Source organism: Mycteria americana, chromosome 1 (assembly GCF_035582795.1).
Source record: "Mycteria americana isolate JAX WOST 10 ecotype Jacksonville Zoo and Gardens chromosome 1, USCA_MyAme_1.0, whole genome shotgun sequence".
Taxonomy (NCBI): domain Eukaryota; kingdom Metazoa; phylum Chordata; class Aves; order Ciconiiformes; family Ciconiidae; genus Mycteria; species Mycteria americana.
The window spans coordinates 204148919-204174721 of NC_134365.1; the positions used below are offsets into that span (position 1 = coordinate 204148919).

General features: G+C 38.4%; 1 protein-coding gene across 1 annotated transcript in view; it reads right to left on the reverse strand.

The window, feature by feature from the left end:
- DDX10 (DEAD-box helicase 10) overlaps nt 1–25803 on the reverse strand; it is a 195612-nt gene that overhangs the window by 120198 nt on the left and 49611 nt on the right. The window contains exon 13 of the mRNA XM_075490972.1: nt 18118–18583. Within this exon, the coding sequence (XP_075347087.1) occupies nt 18118–18583 (466 nt within the window). The remainder of the gene's footprint in view (nt 1–18117; nt 18584–25803) is intronic.

The window sequence follows — 25803 nt, forward strand, 5'->3', positions numbered from 1 at the left end:
ATTGAGAAACAATTATGGGAAGTTCAAAGAAGAGAGACTGAACATTTAAACTAACTAAAGAATATGTGAAGAACATTTAAAATAACTTTTATAGGCAGAGAAAATAAAAACATTAAGAATCTTTGCCCTTAAAAAGAAAAAAATATATTAAAAATTTTAAAATGCATATAATAAGTGCAGAGATGCACTCTTTCATAATACAAGAACAAGACATTATATGAAATTAAAAAGTCGCAATTGAACTAGAAGGCAGGAAATTCTTTTCATATAATACGTAATTAGATTGTGAAACTCATGCACAGGTAGTAACGGATACAAGAATTTGGTTTGATCAAAAATGCATTACACTTAACAGAACTACAGGGTACTTGGAGATAACAATATCTCCCAACAGAGAAAAATCTGCAAAAGGCATTTGTTCAATCTCTTTTTCTCCATGTTTATGTCTAAGCAATAAAAATAAAAATGAATGCTCTGGAATTCTTGTGGAATCAAACAGGTATTTTTCAGCAAAACATTTTTCTTGAGATCAAATTTTGAGAGATTTCCTTCATATCAGAGAATTGTAGAGGGAAGAAGCCTCCAATTTAAGAATATCAGATGCTCTTTTTTGGTGGGATATTTTTTTTTGTTAAATGCAATGAAAAAATATCGGTATGCTGAAATTTTCCCAACAACTAGAAGTATTAGTTTTAACCATGTTCATTGAAGCCACCCAGCTCCAAAACATGTGGCAGTTGCCACCACAGAATGTGATGCAGCCAGCACAGAGGTCCTACCTCGTAAAACGTGGGTGTTTTATGCCAGAACTTACATGGTTTCCATCATTATAATCATCTGAGCACTCCAAAAATAGCTATGATTTATCCTCTCAAAAATATATTGTCTTCTTTTCACAGGTAAGTAAAGACAAATAATTTAGACGTGCACCTGTACATCTGTGAATGCACTTACAGGAATAACCATTTAAGCTTAAGCACACACGTTAAATACTTTGCAAAAGGGCCAGAAAGATTGGGTGACTTGCCCCAGGCCATGCAGAAAGGTCTGTAACACTTCCTCTAAAGCAAACTTTCTCCCTCTCCTTCTGAAGTAAGCAGTTACCCTTTCTCACCTTCTGAGTCTATTCAGAAAATTTCATTCCACTTTAACCCATGTATCTCAATGCCTTTAAAACACTGAAAAAGAAAAATATCCTATCTCATAGCTTCAAGAACTGAACAGTTCATCTGCCAAAAAAACACATTTATTCAATGCAGCACTTCGCTGCACTCAGTTTGGCAACGCCAAACGTGGAGAGTAAAGGATGATGCTGCTACTGCTGCCTCAGTGTTTTCTCATTCTGTGCTGAGCAACCATTAAAAAAAATACTATTCTATATGCTTTTTTTTTTTTTTTGGACCCCAGACAGTATGAAAAATGATCTCTCCTGTTGTCTACCACTCATCGCTCTGCTTACAGCAGTCAGCTGTCAAATCCCGGTCTGGGACAGCTGGCACATTACCCTGACTACACAGCTGAGATTAGCAATACTTCTCAATCTGAATCTCAGGAGGGTGTTCTTGGGTAGGTTTTTTGGTTGAGGTTTTTTTGTTGTTTGTTTAAGATTCTTTCAACTGAAGTTTTAAGTGCTTTCATCAACAACCCATATATTCGAACAGCCTAATTAGTCTAGACCCAGTATTTAGAAATGTTGCCTGTTGTGTACGCAGCTAGCCACCAAAGCTTTCTGATACAAGCACAGCCCGTTCAGATCTTAGAATTCATTTATTCATTAACAATTTGGGGGTTTGCCAACCCAATATTAAAAGTGACAGATGTTCACAAAATAACGTCTGACAACTGCAGCAGCTTTCTGATAAAACAGAAGTAGGTTTCACTGGCTTAACTGCCACTAGCATATCCAATGCAAAATAAGGAATACAATAAAAAGGTGAAGTATTAACAATTCATACATTTTAAATTAACTCGTGTCCCAGAAGAACTAAAAAATTCTAATTGACACTGGTAAACTCCCATTTCTGTTTACACATCAGTGTGTTTCTGACTTCTCTCCTAAAATCTACTATTCCTCATATGCTTTTACTTATATTATTATTGTATACGCCTTTTGGTTGAGCAATACCTTCTCTGAAATTTGCCTAGTACAAAACAAAACCAAAAAAACCAAATCCCTTCCCTCCCTATAAGTAGTTAGAGCTAACGCTAAGCAATAGTTAGGTGACGACTTCTGCCACTCCTGGTGCACAGGGGCATCCGCCAAAGTTCAAGCTACTATCCTTAACCACATACACTGAAGGAAATCAGGTAGGCTGAATAACCCAGAAGGGGTGACTTGGCTTTCCTCAAGTCTAGCTACTCATTACCATACACAGCCATAACATAAACCCTATCCTTCAGCATCTTAATCTACATCTGATGGTAAACAGGATTGCTTACATTACAATTATTCCTGAAAAGTGATTCAGGAACTCCTACCACTGTTCCCTGGGATGAATAGGAAATCTTCGCATCCAACCTTGATTACATACAAAAATGAGCTCAAAATGGTATCAACTCATTCTCTTTCCTGAGAATCTAATGACCAACATTTCAGACTAAATACAAGACTGGGAAAGTCAGCAGATTTATCTTTCTGCACAAAGAAAACTGATGGGTGAGAAATTCTTTCTCCTGAGTCAGCTAACTCCTGCATTTGTGACACAGTCAGCACGAACGAAAGAAAAACAATGTATAGAAAGTAAGACAGAAGGGAAGATGAAGTGAGGCACAGCTCCTGTACAAAAATAAGTTTATCCCACAACCATCATATGAAATATCTTCAATACCAAAATTGCCTGAGATAGGGGTATACCCTGTTTCTCTGCAGCCTTCGCTAATTGCCTTCTAAAACAGGGCATCTTCCAGATGATCACAAAACAAAATATGGAAAAATTCCTGTTAAGAGCCAGTACTCCTAGCTGAGAGTGTAAGAAATACCACAAAAATTAAAATGTTAATCATCAGACTCTTGCCACTTGCATTAGCAAAATTAACGCCATATAAAATGTGCTGAGTTCAGGAACTCAGCAATAAGGTTTCTTAGGAAAGATGTTGGAGGCAGAAGTATTTGGGCAGCATCTTCTTCATATATATACACACATACACACACACACATATGAATTTCATATATATGAAATGAAATATATATAAATTAATATTTTATAAGAAATTTTATTTGTATACATTATATACATATACACTTTGTATATATGAAACTTATAAGGGTTAAATATGTTATGTATATAAGTTATATATATTAAAAAAAAAAAAAGTTTAAGATGACCCCAACCTGTCACACAACTTAGTCAGGCACTGAATCCTGAGCGGCTGGTATCCTAGTAAGTTGGTAAATTAACTCAAGTGGAAAGAAAACAGGGTCAATTCCAATTCATCTCTGATCTACTTGCTGACCCTATCCTTATGACAACTATAAATTTAAACTATATTATCCTTGCAATCCTATTAAAGTAGGAGAAGAATGCAATTTCATCAGATAGAGTTTGACATTCAGATGCCCCAGGTCTCACAGCACAAGCGCTGAATTTCTATTTTGTACCAAGTCCTTTTAGGCTGTGAACACGGCGAGTGCAGTAGCTACACTCCAGCAGGATCTCAGGAAGGACAGTTTGAAAAGGCAGATGATAGATAAGCCCTAAACTGCTCTCATTGATAGATTTCAGCCCCTCGGCTGAAGGTAAGAGAATGGCAAATGCCTGTCTCAAGACAGTGAAACTCAGTTATAATTCATCGATCTAGGCAGGATAGGAAGTCCCGCTTTCAGAGCTCTCCAAAGATAAAAGCTAGAGCTTTTCAATAAAAAAGGAAAGGATAAGTTTAAAAAGCCTGAATGCACTGTTCATACTCACATTACAGGTTATCATGAGACGTAAGCTTTGACCTTCAACAGTTTTCCATCGTTTTGCAAATGCAAGCAACAGGGGCTACAGCCACCCAGTTCATGAACACTGGGCATTAATGTACACAGAACTGCCCAATGAATTTTAAGCAACCTATGTGTAACAAAAAAGAATATTTTTACCCAGCATGGAAAATGAGCTCATAGCATGTGCTCAGAGTAAGCAAACCAAATAACAGGAAAACAAACCAGTTACAGGTTCACAGTTAAAAATAGTAACCTGGGTTTCTCCCACCACCTTAAATTTCCCTAACTACTATATCATCTCTCATGACTGAAAAACTTGAGTCACCCTACGTTAATGTCATTACGCTCAAACACAGCTATACTTGTGAAAAACTTCATGTCACCCCGATCTAAACAACTGGTTTGTTATTATGCTGAGCCACCTCATTAAACATTCCCAAGGTAAACCCTGGTCACTGAAATCTGTAAAGATACTTTGGAGCTTCGAGAGCTTCGCACCTCTTTGCAAATATATTCACGGCTTCCAGCAACATATGGCACTTTTTCTGTGAATCACAAATGCCCACCACATTTCAATTCTAAAGGAATTGATCTAAAGCGCCTAAGACAATTAAGAACATGAAAGTTTTTGTTTAGACTTGAAACAAATTTAGTAGATGCGGCATTTGGAAATTAAGTAGTCATCATATTCTACTGATTTTGGAGCAACATTATTAGCCTAGCTTACAATTGTCCTTCCCCCTTACCACCCCCAAATTGGAACATTACTCTCTTCCCCTTTCTTTGGGCATGCATGCAGTCCATTTCTTGAAAGCCAACCTGAGACATACTTTTTCATACACACTTTTTCCTATGGTCCTGTCCAGACACTGAGCTCTAGGTTACATTCCAACACAACCCAAGTCCTCTGAAACCCTACACAAGTATCAGTGAAGACTATTTGAAATACGTAAAAGGAAAAGAACACTTTGATCAATAATCCAGATTTAAAACTTTGAATATTTAATAATAACATTAACATGCTGAATATGTACCTCCACAGAACTTCCACCTGAATTTAACCTGGTTTTGATAAAAACACTTCAGTAATGTAGACTTCAGCTTTCCTGCTGCAAAAATGAGAACTAATTTAGCTGGGAATATGTCTTTTAGAAGCACTGCTTTTCTCAGATGAATAACTTCAGGAAAGAGCCAATAATTCTTTAGCTGTAAAAGTTTTATTTAGACACAGTTATACATGCATAAAAATTGCTTTTGCTAATTTTTGTGGATTTGACCTAGCTTCCTCCTTACATTCAGACTTGAGAGCCAGAAGCAACAGTACATCTACCTATTCCTCCAGTTTAAACGCTAAACTCCTTGCCTTTAACTCCCCTTTATCTAACTGGGTGAGTATCTTCAGAGTTACCATATAACCCATCAGGAACCACGCAACAAAGTCACTCCTTCAGGTGAGGGGGAATGTTGCAGCATTCTGTTCCTCAAAAAAACTGAAGCAGCAGGCAGAGGTGAGACACAAGGAAGCACAGACGTCAACTACCAGGGTAGCTCAATGCCTTCAGTGGCAGAGGCCAAGTGCCAGTTTCAGCAGTTCCACCTTGGTCCCTGTGGAAGCAGCTGTGATTTCCTCGACGAAGCCCCAGCCCTGCCCGCCGCAGTCTCTCACAGCAGCGGCAGCCTGCTGCCGCAGAAGCCTGGCTCCCCGCAGCCTGTCCCACTCCCGTCCTCCCACGGGGACACAGCCACAGCCACAACCCCATCCAGGCAAAGACAAGCAACTGGAAAAAACTGATTTCCAGTCTGCCACCTGCCTCACCCCAGCAAAACTCAAGCGCCCTGAAGAGCCTCCTCCCTAAGTCCCTTCTCCTTCACCATAAGGGGATAGTATCTCTTAGATATTCTTCTTATCTAACTGATACAACATCAGTTGCTATATCACCTTGGTAGCCAACATCTTGCACCAGCAGAGAATGTGCCCTTTTCTAGATTCCCTCCTAATGTTCAGACAGGCACAAAATCATAATGTAAAATAAGATCTGCTCCAATCTACTTTACATCTTTTTTCAAGAAAATACCTGAGGAATTGCCTGGCTCTGTAGATATTATGGCCAAGAAGTTCCAGTACAAGAGAATATGCTGGTAGGCTGGTACAGCCACACAGGCAAGAAATTCATTTAGCTGAAGACCCATAGAAAAAGGACAAATGAGATCAGTTTTCAACTACACCAGTTACCACCTACCCCAACACTAGCACAGTGTGGATGCCAGGACAGCCCTACTCTTTTCAAAGGCCACAGCACTTATGCTACGTGAAGGTGGGTACGTAACAACAGCATCATCTGAAATTCCTTTTAACTGTTATTTCACCAACTAAAGCAAAAATTGAAAACAACATGACAAGACTTGTGTTTCATTGAGATACTCACACTTGACAGAAAGACTCAACCTAAAATTACTTTTCAGTTCTCCAATGTTTTTTCACTAGAAGAATTCAGCATTTCTCATACCACTATTTACTTGTTAGTCTCTTCTCAATTTACCCAGTAAATATTCCATTATAGCTGTCTTGGTTTTAATCATTAGCAGCTGTTCTACATTACATCATTAAATGTTTTAGAAGACTATTATTGCTCATAAGTGCTTAAAAAGTGTCCAAAGATAAAATAAAGTATGAAGATGTTATTTTTCCAACCATAAAAGAAGATTCGCAGTAACAGAGAAATATCAAGATTGATTAGCTCCAATGACCCACTGAAAATTTCAGCTACACTAAAAAGAATAAAATACTTCTTGAAAATGCAGAGAAGTCAAAGTAATTTATGTTTTAAATTTCCCACATTAAAAAAGGATTGGGAGAATACAGCCACAAGAACAAAATTGGCTAATGAAAACATAACATTTCCTTGGTTTAGAGTAAATGCTGATCTTGAAATCAGAGAGAAAAATTACCTGCAGACGTGGTACATAAAAGTTTTATTTCAAGGCTTGCCTTAAGCTAATTATAAAACTTGAACCAGCAAGGAGCAGAAATTTGACTCAAGCTCAGTCAGTCAAAATATTCAACCTTCAACTCCCACACCATCTTTTCCATACCTAAGGAATTATGGGATGCCTTCCAAATTACTTGCAACATTTGATAACATTCAGTAACACAGCGTCCCTAAGCTAAATGCTGCCTTAATGTGCATTTGCACATTGCATTTTCAATTTATATCATATCATTCACCTCCTCCATAACAGTATCACATTTTCTTCTCACATTCTTCTGTGTGCTAAAACAAAGTCTCTCTTGCAGGCCAAAGGAATATTTGCTGGAATACCTTTATTTTCAGCTTCTGTCCTCTCATTATGTCCTCTGCTGTCTTTATTCTTCAATCCCATACTCACCTCTTCAATGCAACATGAAAAAAAAAAAAAAAAAGAGTTAAAACCACCTACTAGTAGTGGTGGATTTTGAACCTCTTCATGTCTTCAGATCCAGACAGGATGCCTTTTGAAATATGCACTTAAGCAAAATTCAATTTTTGCATTCAATACAGGAGTGACAGAGTAAAATACCAGGGTTATGATATCCAGGGAAGTCGGACCAGATGACCGCTTCCCTTTACATCTACAAAATGTAACTACTGTAACACTAAAGAGCTGTAAGGAAGGGAAATCACATACCAGATGAGTAGTTAATATTCTAAACTGTGGCAGTGAGCAACACACTAACATGTATTTTTAAAAAATCGGCATAAATTTTCATGAAACATGACGTTGAGAGACAGGAATCTGCTGACAGTGTCCTACGGGCTTCCCAAGGATCAGGTTGGAAAGATGCCTCATGCATTTGTCATCCCCATACAAAACTATGGCCTTCCAGCTCTGGTCTCTCACCTTACCCCTCCTTTCTCCCTTCAAGCCCCTTTTGACGCCAGTCCCAATAGCTTCTGTCACAGCTATTTACAGAGCTTTCTTTTACAGCGCGCCTCCTTCTTCCAGCACTGTTTCTAAACTGGTCTAAGAGCTGTACGCACTAGAAATGCCCATTCAAAATTTGTGTCTTAAAGCTGGAAATGAGCATTTCTTTTCACTCCACTAATCAAAACACACTTTGCATCAACACTCACTGAGCTACCACAGTCTCGCATTGATAGCACCTCTTGATTTCTGCTCCTGGTCGTTATTTTTTGTTACCACGTCATTCTGACATGTAGCATACATATAAATATATTCCAGATGGTATACTTATTAAAGAGTTTCAGCTTTTTGTGACCACCATAAAAGTGAATAGATAAACAAGAACTTACTTATACTTTTCAGACAACATTGTTAGGGAAGCTATTGGAACAAAAGCTAAAGAAAGTAACAAATTGCTGTAACCCACAGCTGTTAAATAAATTTTTTAAAAAAGTCTTTTACCTGAGACCCTAAGATTGCTCCACAAATGGCAGTGAAAACACTATGAAAACAAAGACTCAGAATTTTAACTTCATTCTGCAAATATACTTCCCATTTCCAATTCACGAGTCTCAAATTTCAACCTGAAGTGGAAAACTCAAGAAACAGGACATTAGAAAACACAGTGAACACCTGTCTTGCAAATACAGTACTCGTCCATGAGCCAGGATGTGTAACCTTTCACAGAACTTCTTACAAGTTGCCCTCTTCCCATGCCCAATCTCACATTAACTAGACATCACAGGAAATAACAGCAACAGTTCACAGAGATTTATTCTTTAGCAGAGATGATGTAATTCTAGGTCAGCATGCAATTCCCAAAATACATGAGCAAACTGAGGAATTACCCATTTCTGCAAGCCCAAATCAGTGAATTCTCGTGGATGGAATATAACAGAATCCAGCAGAACACGTGCCTACTGCTTTACAAGTCTGTAAACAGCTGTGGCTGAAGTACATTTTGGCTGTCAGTGTATCTTAATGTAAACAAGCCTCAGATGGAAAGGCTTAACACAGCTGTTTATGCATTTTAGTAATATCCACTTGTTCTTCTATTTCTCTTTGTTTAAAAAAAAAAAAGTTTGGGAGCAACACTGGGATTTGTGACCTCACCAGCAAGACCCCCGCCCTGCATTAACGAGATATAAAGAAGCCAAATGCAAGAACATCACCCAGAAGTACAGACCAACAAACTCAGACTAGTACTGTATATATGGGGGAAGACTGATGATTGTAAAAATAGTATTTCCCCAAAATTATGAGGTATATGCATTCTTTCTCCACCAAGGCAGCAAGAGACCTATGGAGACAGAAATACATACTGTCCTTTTATGCTCTGCAAGACCCGGCCCTTCTGTTCTGAACCTGGTGGAAAGCTGCTACCGCAGAGCTGGTGTTTTGAGGACTCCAGCACTCTGACTCAGAGATAAGAAAGTGCCAACGTAAACAAAACATCAACTAATATTAACTTTGCTCAAAGCAGAGATTATGAAAACAAGGAAGGCACTTTCAGCAACTCCAGTTTAAAGTGAACAGTGGCAGTATTAGCTATTATTTCAAATAGATATTGGTTTGTATTCCCTTCCCAGCATGGTCATAGCAAGGTTGGCATGGCACAAGTATCTCAAACACACTCTTTTCCACACTGCTAGTTGATAAACCTAGTTTTAATCACAATACTAGCAAGGCTGGCTTATCTTCTCCAGCTGCCTTCCTGGCAACTGTAGTCTCTCTACAAGAAGCATGGTCAACATTACCAAAGAAAACTATCACGAAACACAGTGTTTTAAATAATATTTTGTGGTCTTGGTCATGTAGGGGACACATTTGAGAGAAATTATAGCTATTTACCTTCTCAAAAAGTTACCTTTGTCATTTTGTTTTCCCATAGGTTCCCCCCCAACTCAAGGACACCACCACTTCTTCCCATCTGTATCTTTTTTTTTTTTTTTGTCAGGGATTTACTAATGCAGCCCTATTTTCTTCAGGCATGTTTGCCAGATGTCTCACTTCTCAAGCACAACCCTATTACTTCACCCAAGTCTATTCAGAACATACAGGGCCATAAGGAGCAGGCAAAGCGGTCTATCTTGATCCAATGAGCATCAGCTAGATCAAGATTTCTGCTGGAGGAATAAACAAACATGCAGCTCAGGCAAAGGAGAGGAACAACCCTGTATTGAAATAAGCAGAGAGCTACCATGGGAACAGCATGGTATAGGTAGTGAAGGATGGGAAGACCTCTAAGACTTCCCCGCCAGGCTGGCCCAAAGCAATTTATACTGCATTTACTTTTGACTCAAATATGGCTAGCAGCTGTGGCCTTCTTTTATTTGCCTTTCAGTCATTCAAAGCTAAGCTCCTTTAAGAGATTTTTATCCCCAGAGGCAGTAGCTATTTCTTTACCCAAGATGGAGAGCAGAGAGCCCAGCCTGCAGAAGGTAAGAGACTCCCTCCCAGTTGTTCTTGCCAACACTACAACTCTTCACAGCTGGGACAAATCAAAGTCTCATGGAAACAAGGAGCATCAGCTCCGTGTGACCAAGCAGATTTTCTGTGATCACTGGCCTAGCTCCTTGCCAGTCAGCAGGTCACTATTTGGAAACAGTGTACTACACACATTTTTCCCTTTTAAAATAGTCATTCAATTACAATTTGCATGTTAGCGACACTGTAATGAATTACCCAGGGACTCATTTTGGCTAACAGCTGATGAATCATCACCAAAACCACAATTTTTTCCCATAATTATCAAATGATTCCAGCTACAAATGACACAACTCAGATATGAATTCAGAAATCTGCCCCAAAATATTGTTTAAAATGTGCATGGATAGTTTGTTAAGCAATTCTTACAGCAGCAGATGTCTGTATCAGAGACACTCACCTACACAATACAGAATAATTCTCATAATTTTAACTACAGCCTGTGCCGACAGTAGCTGGGAGACTCCAGATATGTGTTTGTTAGTAGGTCTGCTTTATTACATTTCAGGAAGCAGCATTTCCTTTAAAAATTAGTGCTGTATAATTTCTAGTATCATTTCACAATTTTAGCACTCAACTTCTAGAAAATCACTTATCCAAAAACTATGTCATAGTTATAAATACTTCCAAAGCCACCACTCAGCAAGCATTCAGGCACTAACGATTTTAAAGGAAATTGTGGCATTTTAGAATTTAAAAATCCTATGGATTCAGAGAATATTGATTACAACTAGGCAGTTTTAATGCAGAGTATTTGGCTCACCCTCATCTATGAAACTGCTGCAATATATTAAACAAGGCTATAAATCAGTGATTAAGCACAATTAAAACCGAGGGTATTACTGCAGGCTTGAGTAACCTACTAGAAGTATTTAACAAATGATATTTTAGTGAATCATTTTAAATCAGACAGTACCCTAGTATTTCTTGAGATACACGACCACACATTTCTCTGTCATTTTGGGTCTATTCAATCACAAGACAAAGCGTGCCCCACTGCAACCTGAATTTGCACCAGATGCTGAAACCTGAGCATGCAAGTAATAGTCTAGCCTGCTCACATCACTCTGCACTGCACCAACCATCAATCCACCAGCAAGATCTTCGCTAAAGAACAGGTTCACAACTTACATTGTTAAACATGAGTTTCAAAGTACTTCAGTAGTTAGCCACAGAAATACTTTGCAAAATAGCTTCCTCTCATTAGGAGAGCAAATAATGCGATACTTCAGCAGGTTCAGCAGACTGAAGACAACTTGTGAGGCTGCTTCAGATGGCATATGGAATTAAGGATCTTTTTAACCCACAGCTTCAGCAACTGAAGTAAAAAGGTGGCACTGCTTAGTTCAGGAGTGTGCTACAGCGCCTACTACCTTGTGAACACCCCTTGCTCTAGAAGACAAGCAGCACATTGCAGCCAGCTGGAAAAGCCACTGACTTGTGAACAACGCCCATCGGACCTGGGGAAGCCTTTCCCGGCTCAAAGGAGAAGGTACTTTTCAAAGAGCTGCAATGAAAATGTTCAAAGCAAGTCCCCTACATGTGGCATCTCCCTATGCCAGATTCCTATTTAAAAAAGCAACAAAGGCCCAGAAGATGGACTGTGGACATCAAAAATACCACAGTTTGCAATGGTTCAAAAGTGCTTTCAAATGTAAAACTTTTCACAGAAGCTAAGGCCAGCACATCAGAATTATGTACTCCACAGCTTATGATACAGAAAGCTAAGATTTGTGATAAAGGCAGATAGATATTAAAATAGAATTCCTAAATTATACTTTCTATCCAGATTTTAAACATTATTAAAAATATGTAGGATGACCATTTTATGCTGCACACATACCTTAAGAGATATATAGCAGCCATTTATTTGAAATATATAGCTTACCAGTAACTCAGAGAGAATTTTAACCCTACAGATTTTCCAGTTTTCCTAAAAATCACAGGGATTGACACAAATATCTGGAACGCTGCCTTAAAGGTGCAAGAAACTCAAATACTTTCAGCAATTTTTTTGTACACTACAGAAGTTTTTAGTAAGTTGCTAAAAAAATAATTGAAATAGAAATAATTAGAGAGAAATCTGAAGATGGATGTGGAGCAGACAGAAGGGTGCTAAAGCAGCTAACCTGAAAGAGCAAGGAAGAAAGATTAAAACAGTAAGTGATCTATGGACCTGGAGTTTAACATGGATTATGGGTTTTTACAAAGGACTGTCTGAAAAGCCTCCGTTACACAGTTTAACCTAGCAAGGAAGTCATGAATGTTCTACTTAAAAATAATAAAGCCAGGGGAATGAACGTCCCTTGCAAATCTCAAAAGCAAAAGTTGTCCAAGAACACAAAGAAATGTTTTTGCTCTGTCCTTTGTGTAGCTTACAGAAGCACTCCTGAATGACAAGACTTTTTAAAATTACATAGATTATAATGTAACTGGACATCACAGACGTTCTTAAAAAACAAGTTTTGGTTGTACTTAAGGTACTGAAATTGCACGGAAAGAAAATGTGATTTCTTTAAAATTTTCCATCTGCTCTGTCAAATGCATTCTGTGTTGGCTGCTGTGCATAAAGAGGCTTGAGGTACCGTCAGCAGTTTTCATTTCCAATTCCTGGCTGATAAAAGATACTTTTTCACAACACTGTATTCTTGAAGCACTTTGACTAATATCCAAATGTAGGCCTACTTCACTTGTATGCAAATATTTCGTACTTCATATAAATCATGACTTGCTATAATTCAACTAGAAATACACAAGCACACTGTTACTAGGCTGAGAACCTAAGGCACTTACATTCTGTAGGAGGGAGAATTTATGGTATATAATGCATCACAGTATTGACTTTTATTTAACTTAAAAATAAATAACTTCTATATTTTCTCTGCCAGAATGCTAGCTTTGCAACATGTCTCAAAGGAACAATGCTCTTTTTATAGCTAGCAGGATGCCCAGAGCAGCTTTCTTCTCTTGGACACAAAACCAAAGAGGGCTATCCATAAGGGAAACAATGCCGCTACCAGAGTCAGCCAGCTCACTCCATTTCTTCTTCCCTCCTTTGGGTATTTTCTGTCTCACCATCTGACTGAAAAGCACCACGGAGACAAAGTCACACATTTAATATAAATTAAAATGAAAGCAGAAGAATAAGAGCTAGTAAGAGCTGGTAAGAGGAACGAGAAGACGCTTCACACAGAAAAAGCAGTATATAAACAAAGATTTTCACCAATCTTGCCTCATAACGTGGAACAGAAGGAGAGAGATCCCGTTCAGAAGGAAAAGCCAATATAAGAGAAGCAATCAAGATGAATCACAAGTCTTAAAATTAATTTTGATTTCTCTGGGTGGTAACAAGCTTTCTTCTCAACATCACAGAAGAAAATTCTAGAGGACTATGTCCTCACTTTGGTGCACATTGAATTATGTTTCCTTGATCCATTTTCTGTGCAAAGTCCACATTACAACTAGCTATCACTCTCTGCTTCTTGGCATAGACTCCCCTATCATCTCTAGTTAGGGAGATTTACCCTTGTCAGTTCTCTCCTGCTTTTATAAACACGTACATATCCAGGTCATAATATTGCAGTTTATGGTGTTCATGTGTCTGAGAAGTGTAAGAAAATGTCATTGTATGTAATATTATTGGATTACAAGGCCAGCCAGCTAGCTGAGACAGAATCATGACATATAAAATAATTTCTCTCCATAGTATTCAAACAGCAGGCTCTTCAAGAGTACAGACTACCTCCAAGGAATCTGCAAGTACTATTTAAGGCAGCCCTCTGTAAGCTTATGCTTACTAGAGTGTTCCAAGCAGCCAGTAAGTACCTCACTTGAAAAGTTTTAGGGGTCCATAAATCAAGAGATCAGGGAGCAGGGAGGGAGTCACAGCAATTTTAAGAACTCAGTAGTTTAATATTCTCTATCCTAAAACAGAAAACTGGATAGCAGAAGACAAGTCTGACAGTATGCGATATGTCTGACAAGATGACTAAAATTAAAATATAAACAAAGACCAAGAAAAAAATACTATAGGCATAATCTTAGTTCTCAAAATAAATAATGTTTGAAGTTCAAGAAGTAAAGCCTTTACATTTCCAAATGCAACAACCAATTTCATAAAATTAGCATTAAAAACAAAGTTTGTAACCAGGGAGTACTTACAGTCTTTGCAACATCAATACTGTTAATATTGTTAAATGCACTTTAAACAAGTAATTTCCATAATGTTAACACAAGAGCTAAATACTGCATATCTGGCTCATAGCTCTATGCATATAGCTGACCTTCTTTTTATGCGTAAGAACATTGTACTTCTAAATAAGTCCCATGAGTTATATCACCAGCTAAAAATCCTGACATATTTAAGTAAAATTCATAAATAGGGCAGCTAGTGAGCACCTCTTAAAAAACAAGCTCAGAAGCTCATAACAAAATTGTAATATCTGCCAAGGTCTTTCACCTTATCCAAGGTTTCTTCTTTTATATGGCAGTGCAGAGAGAACAGATTTTTCTTTGTATCTGTTGTCACAAAATGACAGAGACAGAGTACGCACGCAGCCAAGGGCCACACGAAGAAAGGGAAAGAGTGGAATCGAGCTGCAAGTCATGCTATTAGAGGAACTAACATCGGATGTGTCTCATTTCACACCGTGACCTACCTTTCACTGTTAGGTTGGGTACCATGGACATTCAACAAAAACTAAATGTTTTAAGAAAGTCACACAAATCCCCTTCTACTCCATCACCAGTTTAAATAACCCCTGGTCCTTTTGCCTAGTTCCTTTCCCTTGTTACCAAGATGGATGAGCCCACCCCACCTGCGATCAAAGGTCAGGGCACTACACCACCACAAAGGACACTTGGAGCCAGCCTAACACCTCCTCTTGCTCCGTCTTCCACTGGAGGGGCTAGGGAAGACACAAGGATAAGGAAGCAATGGTGTCTCTAACAACGGCTATTCAAAAACTGAAGCTGAATGTAATGTTTCCATTTACAAAAACATCCTGAAGCTCAACAATCGCAGTGGGACTGTTTTGCTGTCAACAATAAGCATAGAGTAAGAATAGTGAAATTGCAAAATCAATCATAGACATTAAAAGCATAAATGCAAACTTATTTCAACCTTTGTGGGCATACTCACAATCTCCCAATTAGATCATCACATACTAATGTTTCCACAGGACTCCCACCTTATTTAGCACAGAGAATAGATTTAAAAAAAAAAACTCCTAACTGACCTAGCCTATATACACTCTATGTTCACACTCCTAGATTCTCTGCAGCATTTGATACTATTAATCAATGCGCTGCCTCATCCTAGAAATGCAGCCATGACCCAGTACACTGTAGTCAAACTGGTTCCCGAGTCCTCCCCAGAAGGACGCTCCAACACACAGCAACAGGAAAACTGCACTCAGGCTGCTCGGTGCTTCTCACACCCCAGAGGAATCAGTTCTTTCCAATTCTTTAGATATGAACTGATCTACTTTAATGCAGTAATAATCACTTCAAAACTTTTATCCAGAAAATAAACAAATGGGAAAAAAATAGAAAAAATATTGCAAGTTACCAATTTGTTTTTAACATCCACAAAATGTGGTGCTGAGGTATTTATATGAAATAAAAGATGCACAATGCCTGAATCTTTCTATGTAATTTCTATTATGTGCATTTGTATACCAAAACATTAAAAGACAGTACATGGTTAGTGATAGAAACCTTTATTCTCTTATTCCTACTGAAAGTAAATGCTTACATTTAAAGCATTCCACAATTTATCAACAATTTTCACAGTAATATAAGGTAATAAACACCACACTACCATATGCACGGACCAAGACTAGTCCCCACACTTAGGCATAGTATGCTCTGCATTTCTGCTTTCTAAAAATTACATATTGCACTACCATAGGCATTTCTGTAGGAGATTATTTAAATTATATTTAAGTTTTTAATGATACAGATCTTGAAACTTCTGATTTTTTGTTCACAGCTGCTTAGAAGAATAACTAAATATTTCATTATTATGTCCCCATGTAAAAGAGGTTTCAGGTGATACACGGTCTTCCACACTTGCACACCAAGTACAAACCCCTAACCCTTACTGCAGTTTATCAGTGCTGAACCACAGAAAATAATGTCTGACTTGCCTGAGCATAAACTAACCTATAAATGTTTAATGCTGGAAAGCTTAAAAGGTTACCCAGTGAGGTTCCAAATTACTTTCTAAATCACTGGTATTTTTCATAAAGGTTCTTTTGTTCATTCTTTTACATCAAAGTTTCTCGTTTTACCATTTCCTGAACAAAACTTCCCAATTCACTTTCCAACATACAAAGGCAACATGAAATTGCCTGTGTATTTCAGCATGGAAAATTGTGGGAGCAATATGAAAGCTGTGAGAACATCGTTCTTTAACTAAGGCAGAAATCTTTTATTCCACTTTGTTTTTAAAACAGCAATATCTTTTCTACATGAAACCGAAATTTATTAATAAATATAAGCTACTGCCAGGCAGTGGCTGTGCCGGGGCAGGACATCTCAGGCTTAGAATATGAGGAACAGAAAGGTAAGTCCAGGAGCATCCTCCTCCCACAGTTATGGGACAAGATGGCAACCTGCAGCAGCCTCCTCATGGTAAGAGGAGAGAGTGCAGACAATGGTTAGGTTACTGCGCAACTGCTCATCTTCGACAAAGTTAGCTGATAAACCTATGTAACACTTCGCTAAATACTAAAGGAAAGATGCTGCTTATAAATGCAGCTAGTGGGCTGATCAGCATAAGTTCATGACAAGTGCCCTGTGCTGTTAAATGACAGCACAGAAAATGAAAGATTTAAAATACCAGTTGAAAAAATAAATACTTTGCTTAACAGGAGGCTCCCCTTGCATGCATATAAGTTCAGAAAAACATCTTGCTGAAGTAGATGGCTATTTCACCTGGATCTCTTTACTACAGAAATATAGTTGCTAGATAGCAAACAATACACAAAAAATTCACAATATGCACGTACCAAATCTGCTTTATAGAAATCATTTAAAAAAAACCCCACCCTTACTATAACATTATATTTAAAAATTAAATGAAAGGAACATTTCTCAGAACACCAAGCACAGAGAAATCCTGAATTATAGAGCTACTCGCCAAGGAAATGAAAGATCTGCATGAATACTTTTAATAAGCCTTTATAACCATGCTTTACAAGAAGTGCATGCACTCTCTCTCTCTCTCTTTGATGCTGGCTCAATTCCTAATAGCAAAAGTCCCGTTGAAAGTAAAAATCATGGTTTGAAGGTTACATTATTGTAAAGATCATTTGTTACAATTTGTATCGGGAAGTGGCTCATCATGTATTGCAATTTGGTTCCCAGTGCCATAAACTGCAGTACAGCATCAAAATTATGACTGAAAGTGGCAGCTATTTTAGAGAGGTACGAGCAAATTAGTAAGTGATAAGAATTAAAACTGTCAAAATTTCCCCAGTATTCAAATCCTGTTATTCATAAATTAAAGCAACTACAAGGATATTTTTGTTATGCAAATAAAATTACTTTCTGCTAATAACATAAAATGATAAAAGCATAAGTCACACCACTTATCTTTTGGGAGCAATTTTGACTTCTGATACATATGGACAACACATCTGACTTCAGTCAAGTATTCTGCTAAGAGCAGAATTTTCTCTTTTCTCCTCCTACTTACTTGGAGTATGTCCAATATAAAATCATTAAGAGTCATAAGCCTTACTATAAAGTGAACTTACCGGTGCTGAATTATCTTTAGCTTCCACACCAAAAACATTGCGTCGTTTCACTGTCAGCAAATCAAGATCTTTAGTACCATCATCATCGTCGTCATCTTCAAAGAACTGCATGGAGTCTGGGTTTGGAACCCTGCTTGGTACAGGAACTTCTTTTTCCTCCTCCCCCTCAGATACTTCTTTTGATTCATCCTCAGACTCACCACTCTCCTCAGCACCTTCACCGGAACCAGAGCATTCCTCAGTTTCTTTCCTTCTCTCCTTTTCCTCTGTTTTCTTAACAGACACCTTTCCATTGAAAACAGTTCCACAATTCTCCCCTCCTTCGTTGTTTATCAAGGAGATGGTATTTTTATTTTGCTCTGCCTCCTTCAAGTGATCCGTCCCATCAGCTGCCTCATTTGCACACAGCTGTTTCCGAACTTTTTGAAGAAATCTCACACGAGGTGCCATTGCAAGACCAAGTGATCTAAAGCATGGAATTAAACAAATAAATTAATCTGAAAGGTAGATACACAAAAGTTGACTAAATTGGAAGCCCTCATCAATGGCTCAAGTGATTAGATTTTAATTATGGCAATTCAGATTGATACATTTTGACCAATGTATTTACAAAACAAATTTAGCCTACAACAGGACAACCTAGCTTGAAAAATGCAAGCGAACATCGGGAGAGGAAGGAAGATGAAATAACTGAGAACTCTCAAGAACAGTTACAAATCCTCCCAGGAAAGGAAGCAAACAAAGAACCTGAAAGGCTGTAGACAAGAGCAAATTATCTATGATTCACAGGAGAATATGGTGGAAGAAACACCAATGTAATTTGGCGTTGAAGATACACAGATGTCATGTCAGGGACTGAGATAGCACTGATCTCTGTCAGTGTCCTTCACTGCTGGAAGTGCACCCAGAACATTATCCCTGCCATCTCGCGGTGATGGAAAGATTGGAAGAACACACACAGTATGGGTAAATGACTAATTGCAGAAAAAGCTAAGGGAGAGACATTTCTCCCTTAACAGATATCTCACGCGCCTGCATCCCTCTACAGCAAGGCTTTACCTTCATGGCATGTATAACCAGCAGAGCCAACAATATTATTTTACCCAGTTATTCATGAAGTTATAGTAATACTCTATACATGAAGGGACAAAAATTAGCCAAAAAGCAAAAATACTGTATAGCAACAGTACTGGAGAGCACTGCATGGGAACAGATACCCTGTCTCCAACAGATCATTTGACTTCGGTAAACTTTGTAACTGCCCACTATTTAAGTCTCTTTCAGACTTCATGAGCCTTCTCATTAGATGAACAAAAAATGTGGGGGGACACCGGTACTGTGCAAGGAGCACATGGAGACCACAGCTACATTTAAAAACACACAATACAGAACTGATAGTGTTTGTAATACTCAGGGCTTGTATGTACATTTAGCAAAGGAGTAAAGTATTTAACCAACTAAAATGGTGACGTACATACACATACACATATATAAGACCAGTCGCTTTTGATTCAGATTGTGCACAGTTATACACTATGTCTCCCCTCAATGCTGCTCGTTTCAAGAAGACAGCATTATGTCTTCTCTTCACCATACAGCTCTGAATAAAGAAACCCAAGTTATGTCACGGAGAAAAATCAAATCTACACTCCCTGCTGGAAATGTCATTACAAACAGTCCATGAAGCATCGAAACGGTACTGCAAAGCAGCAAGAGTGGACTGTAGGTCCCGGAGAGCCTTGAACTGTTAATAGTAGCCAATGGGACAGAGTAGTCAACAGGAGAGGCACGCTGCTTAAATAACAAAATGAAAAAAACCCAAATGCAACCACACCTGTGGTTAAATGGGGTGGTTTTGGCACTGGCCACAGGTTAAAACACTGAAAAGTGGACACGCACCTGAAAAGCAGCCCACACTGTTAGGATGAGGAACAAGTTTTTCAATAAATAAAGCCTTAATTTTAATGTAAAGTTAATTTTGTTTAAGTATTTCTGATAACCCAATACTGTTCTTCTACAAGCAATTAACAGCAATAGTAAAGCAAATAGAGTTTTATGAAAAAATATCAAAGTAAGTTTTTATCCAGTGTATTTTGCACATTTACTGACAGTGCACTGCTGAGATGATAACACAACACATTGAGGAACAGGAATTGGAGCAACCAGCAATCTTAAACTTGGTTCGGTGTTTGACAGCTAACACTAATTACCTTTGCAATGAAACTATGTGTTAAAGTTTGGCCTATTGACTAACTAAAACGAAAATAACCAAAGAAAGTGGATGTAATGCTTCACTGCACCAGCTGGAGGAGATTCAAACCTGGAATTGGGCCTTAACATCAGGCACGGTAAAACACGTATAAAGAGACTGCTGCAACGTCAATAAACGTGCTGCAATCTCTTCAGCAAGGGGATCGAAGCAGCAAAAAAAATCCTTTGCAAGAGAAACACTTTTTTGCTTTTCTGGATTTCACAACATTATTCTACATAAAGTATTGCTGTCAACTGTTGACAAAGTACTGCAAGTAGTAGTACTGTATGCCATCTATACATATATATCTATGTTCATGTCTCTTTCTCATGCAGACATAGACACAATGTACACAGGGTTGCAAACTCCAATTTTATCACAGCTTCTCTTCTATGTCTCCAGAGCTAGTATCAAAGATCAGGATCATGGCTGCAGAGAAAAGTTTGACAAGGTGAAGAAACTACTCTCTCCATTGGAAAAGTTAAAAAAGACAAATCAAAAAGAGCAGCCCATGATGTGGAGGAGACTTCAGCACAGCTTTGCTCATTCAAATATGAAATCCCACCCATCAGATTGCTGTTCTGCACTGATGTCTTTCTTTAATAATTGCATTAAATTAATTAACAGTCAGCGTTGGCCAATTTTTCTACCCTGCTTAGCAACCCTACCAAAAAAAGACCAGTGCTATCAGAATTCAAATGACATCTGAACCAAAAGTATACAGCCCTTAGACTTGGGGGAGGGAAAGTGTTAAGGTCGAATTTGGTAAAGAAAGTAATAGTAGGTAAGCTTAAACAAAGTTGTGTACAAACAATCCCCAAACACTTTTAATTACCTAACTTCTTGAAGAAATATCAGCATTTTGGCTCATTACTGCCTCTTTTCTATAGCATATTCCAAATGGAGAACAACTTGGGACAAACACATTCTACTACTGCTAAAAGCTTCCTCATGTTGTAAGATTTGACAGTTTCTTAGAATTTATTTCTTAATCATTTGCCAAATCTAGAGTTCAGTCAAGCTAAAAAACCTGAATATATGAACCAGCTTTTCTTTCCATCAACTAGAAAGGGCAATATTCGTTTTCATTAACTCATTAGATGCTACTCAGACCACAATCCTATTCTGACTGAAGTTACATCTATTCTTTTATTTTAGTGCTAGCATTCACACAGTCTTCTGGAATAAGAAACGTGCAAGGTTTTCTCATAATCACAGACAAAAAGCAGGTAAGTTATTTAGTGAGACTTGATAAATTCTAACACAGAACAGTAAAAACATGCTAACACCACAACGTAGTCCTCAGACTATGGTAGCCTTAAAATGGCAACACAAATTCAGCTGACAAACCAAAACACAATCCTGTTTCATATTTTGGTGTGAAATGCAATGACTTCTTGGGAGCAAGCTCTTATAGAAAGAGATTTTAAATCAGCTTCTAAAAGCAATACTGAAACCAATGGATTATTTTGCTACTATAAATGAAAGTATAGCTGACAGTTCTATTCATCAACAGAAACTGAGGTGGCCAGGAGTCATCATTCCCTAACACTGATCAAGGAATGCGTAGAAGTAACTGAGCAAAACACCTACAGTGCTCAGATACCTCATTCAATTCAAAGCAAGTTGACAATTATTTTCAGGAAATAAGTTAAAATAGTAAAACTCTAAAGAGCATTGTCTGGCTTTAAGAGGAATACCACTTTTGTTTGCTATTGAATAAGGAAAATCAAACATTAGTAAACATTTTTAAAAATTAATTCAAATTAATGGTGTATCAGACTTAAAATATGGCCTTTTCCGAGGTTTGTTAATTATGCTTATACAAAGATCTTTAGTACGTTTACATTAACACGATAACTTCACTACGCCTCTATTTGGACTGGGTGAAAAGCTGGGCATCTCTCTCAACTCTTTAAAAAGATGGAATCTTAGACACTCAGAGCAAAACCTGTCCTTGCACAAAACAAATTAAACAGGAAATTTAAGACCAGTACAATCTTTTAATTTTTAAGTGTCACAAGAGTTCCTAACCTGCACCTAGAAGATTTCCAGTCCTTTTTGAAATATGAGCCAGTTGTAAAGAATCTGAAGTCACTTCTGCAAAACTGCTGCACAACATTTTTACACAAGTTAGTGCTTCATTCTAATATTAAGTTACTACATTTACTAAATATGAGACATTCTATTAGTGAACTTCTTCAGAATTATTTGAACACACAAAAACACAGCACTGTGATTTCTTTTACTGTAGAACATGTTCAGACAAAGACTTAAAATAGCCTGAAAAAGGTTAAATACTCCCAAAAGCTATTTCAAGAGAAGAAATGTGTATTACTTGCCTTGCAATATATGCTACATCTACATTTTACATTTAAAATGTTTTCAGAAGACAGGATGAGCAACCATTTGAAAACAGGAGAAATCAAATCACCTGAAGTGACACAAATCTGAATTAATAGGCTTTCCAGATGGTCTGATTAATAACCAAAACAAACAGAGAAATTGCTTTTGCTGTGTTATTTATTTGACTAGCTAGCTTTAGCCTTCTACATTAAGGAGCTCAAATGCATGGTACCCTACCAATAATGAGGATAGCCAAGCGAATCAAGAGTTTATGGGTCAGGATCAAAGAGAAGGCCAACAAAGAGGATGTCATGGTTGGAATCCAATCACTAAGAAGACCGAGACGTAGCCTTCTTTACAAAAGTAAAAGAAGTCTCCACGTTGCAGTTTCAGGCCCTGGTGCTCTTGGTACCAGAGCCACCCCGACACCTGCTCAAAGGGCAACACAGCAGAACACAAGCAACAGAGATTTCTAGAGTGCATTAAAGACCATTTCTCCAAGTTAGATGGATTAGCCAACTCTGAGAGGCACTCTACTGGAACTGCTACTCATGCATATGCAAGTATATTTACTTCTAAGGTGAGTGAAGGTCAATAGCAAGCTTGGCTGCACAATGAGAAAAGGTATTTCAAGATCCTAGAAGAAACGAAGATGATGACTAAGAGAATAATGACCCTGGACTTTGAGCGAGGAGACTGCAGCTTATTCAGAGATCTGCATGGCAGGATCAGCAAGCTCAGAATCTTACAGAAGTAGCTACAGAAAGCTCAGAAAGGGATGGCTGGATCTCACAGGTGGTTGAGGGGGAGTTGTGTGAGAAATGCCCAAACTCTACAGATCACGGGAGGGAATACTGAGGTCTGCATAAGTAATACCGTATGAGGCTGAGATTAACTAGGTAACAGCATGAGAAATACTAAGTCTGGTTACAGGTGTATGAAGACCGGAAACAACTGAGAAAAAGTAATTAGGGGCAGGCTTTTTAGTTGGAAGGAGACTGGGGTCTAGAAAAGGACGTACAAGGGCAGTGACAAGGAGGGCCAAGAACCAGCAAAGGGATGACAAGATGTGCAAAGCCTATGATGGGCGCTGTCTGCGGGACGTGACGGGCAGCCCTGCACTTGCTCATGGCAGCCGGAGCAAGACAACAAACCAGACCTTCTGCCCTGACCACGCAGTAAGGGTCAGGTCTACATCCACAGCCAGGGGGACTGGGGTGAGAGCGCAGTGGGTGCTTTCCCTGGTCAGTGAGAGGCCAGACAGATGTGGACAGATGGATCAAGTATCCTGGTATCACCCATTTCAGACCTGACAGCACCTGCAGCCACCTACTGCTTTGTAACACTGATCTGTAAGCAATACTTGCAAAATTAGCTGGGTACTGAGTTGTGTGTATCAGACATTTCCCAGATCACTTGGCTTCAACTTGCTTTATTTATTCTCTGTGTACCAATACAGGGATAAACAGAAAAATATGCTGCATTCCTCCTGGAAGACATGATGAAATTCACAGAGGACATTACCTTCCTTGGCAGCCCCTTAAGAGCTGTGACTAACCTGTCCATCCAGCACACTCACCTGTTAAGATCTGCCCCTGGAGACTGATATACATATGTTAGCATTTAACAAAATAAAGTGCCTGAGAAGTAAAATATTTCTAATCCCTGCCTCCTCTTTACTTTGTCTCCTATCGAGGAAGCGAGACTAACTAATTATTCCTTTCCACCCTGTTGCTAGTTTACATTTTGTTATGTTTTCGAAGCTGTCCTTTGCAATGAAAAGACACATTTCTCTTTTATGCAAGTATCGAAGTTCTCCTTCACCAAACTTAAAGGCTGCCTATATTAACACAAGGCCTGTGCAAGTCTTCCTCCAGTAAATTATTCTTGATAGCAATTTGTAATGAGAGGATACTGGAGAGACTACTAATGTACCATAGCTTAAAGGTGATCAATCTCTACAATACATATGTGTACAGACACTCACACACACACTGTTTATTTTTAATATATATTGTTTTCTAGATATAGAAATAATTTTATATAATATATAAAAATCAAAAAGACTACTGCTTTTCTGCAGACTCAATCAACAGAGCTTAAGAGAATCTCAGTGCACAGACATGCCAGGCAAGAGAGCAATGGAGAAAGTGGGCAACAGCCTGACAGACTGAAATGCAAACCTGACAGGGGCATTAAGCAGCCTATTTTCTCTGCAGGATTTTTAACAGAGTAACATCTATCAAGCAAGCAGTAAATCTCCACAGAAAGGCTGAAATACTTTTCAGAGAATACCCACAGAAGGTAAAGGGAAGAAAGGATTCTCATTCCAGGTTTGGCCATGAGTTTGTGCGCAGAAGGTAAACCAAGGTTGCTTCAGAATGCAGAATTCAAATGTACCAGACTTTGAGGGCCTTTCAGATAAATTAAGCTGACTGATCCACTGTATCAGTGGATGTGTACTGAACTGAAAGCCAGGGGACTGCGGGGCATATTTAGGCAGACTAGCAGTCTGGAGAGTAGGGAAGAAGAGTGCCAACAAACAGTTCATTTAGAGCAGAATCCCCAAATTATCTCCCAGATTTATTATCTTCTGACTTTTTGATTACACTTCCATATATTTCGCAGCCTTGACTAAACCTCTCCTAATCTCTTCAAACAACTGTCTGGTTTCTTCCATTTTAATACAGGAATGACTTGTTAGTAACTTTGCAAAACTGGGATTAGAATTGGCTTTGATGAAGGACCAAATCCTGGCACAGAAGCCTGAGAAGAACAGAACTGGACTACCCTGTCCACATCAGTATCAGATACTAGATGGCACACCATGCTGAAATCCAGAAAGAGGCACTGGGATTCTGAAAACTCAGCATTACCACCATCTGTCAGTTGGTTTCTTAACAAACTGGTTAAATTTGTGTGGTCATCTCTCTTAGTCCTAACCTTCTGCCACTACCCCTTACATTCAGCATAATAAGACCTACAATAAGGTTTTAAAGACGCTGACAAATCACACAGGTGAAGGGACAGGCAATGCACATAGTGAAATTTTTCAACTTTTTGGTAGTTCTCCTTTTTAAATTTTCTCA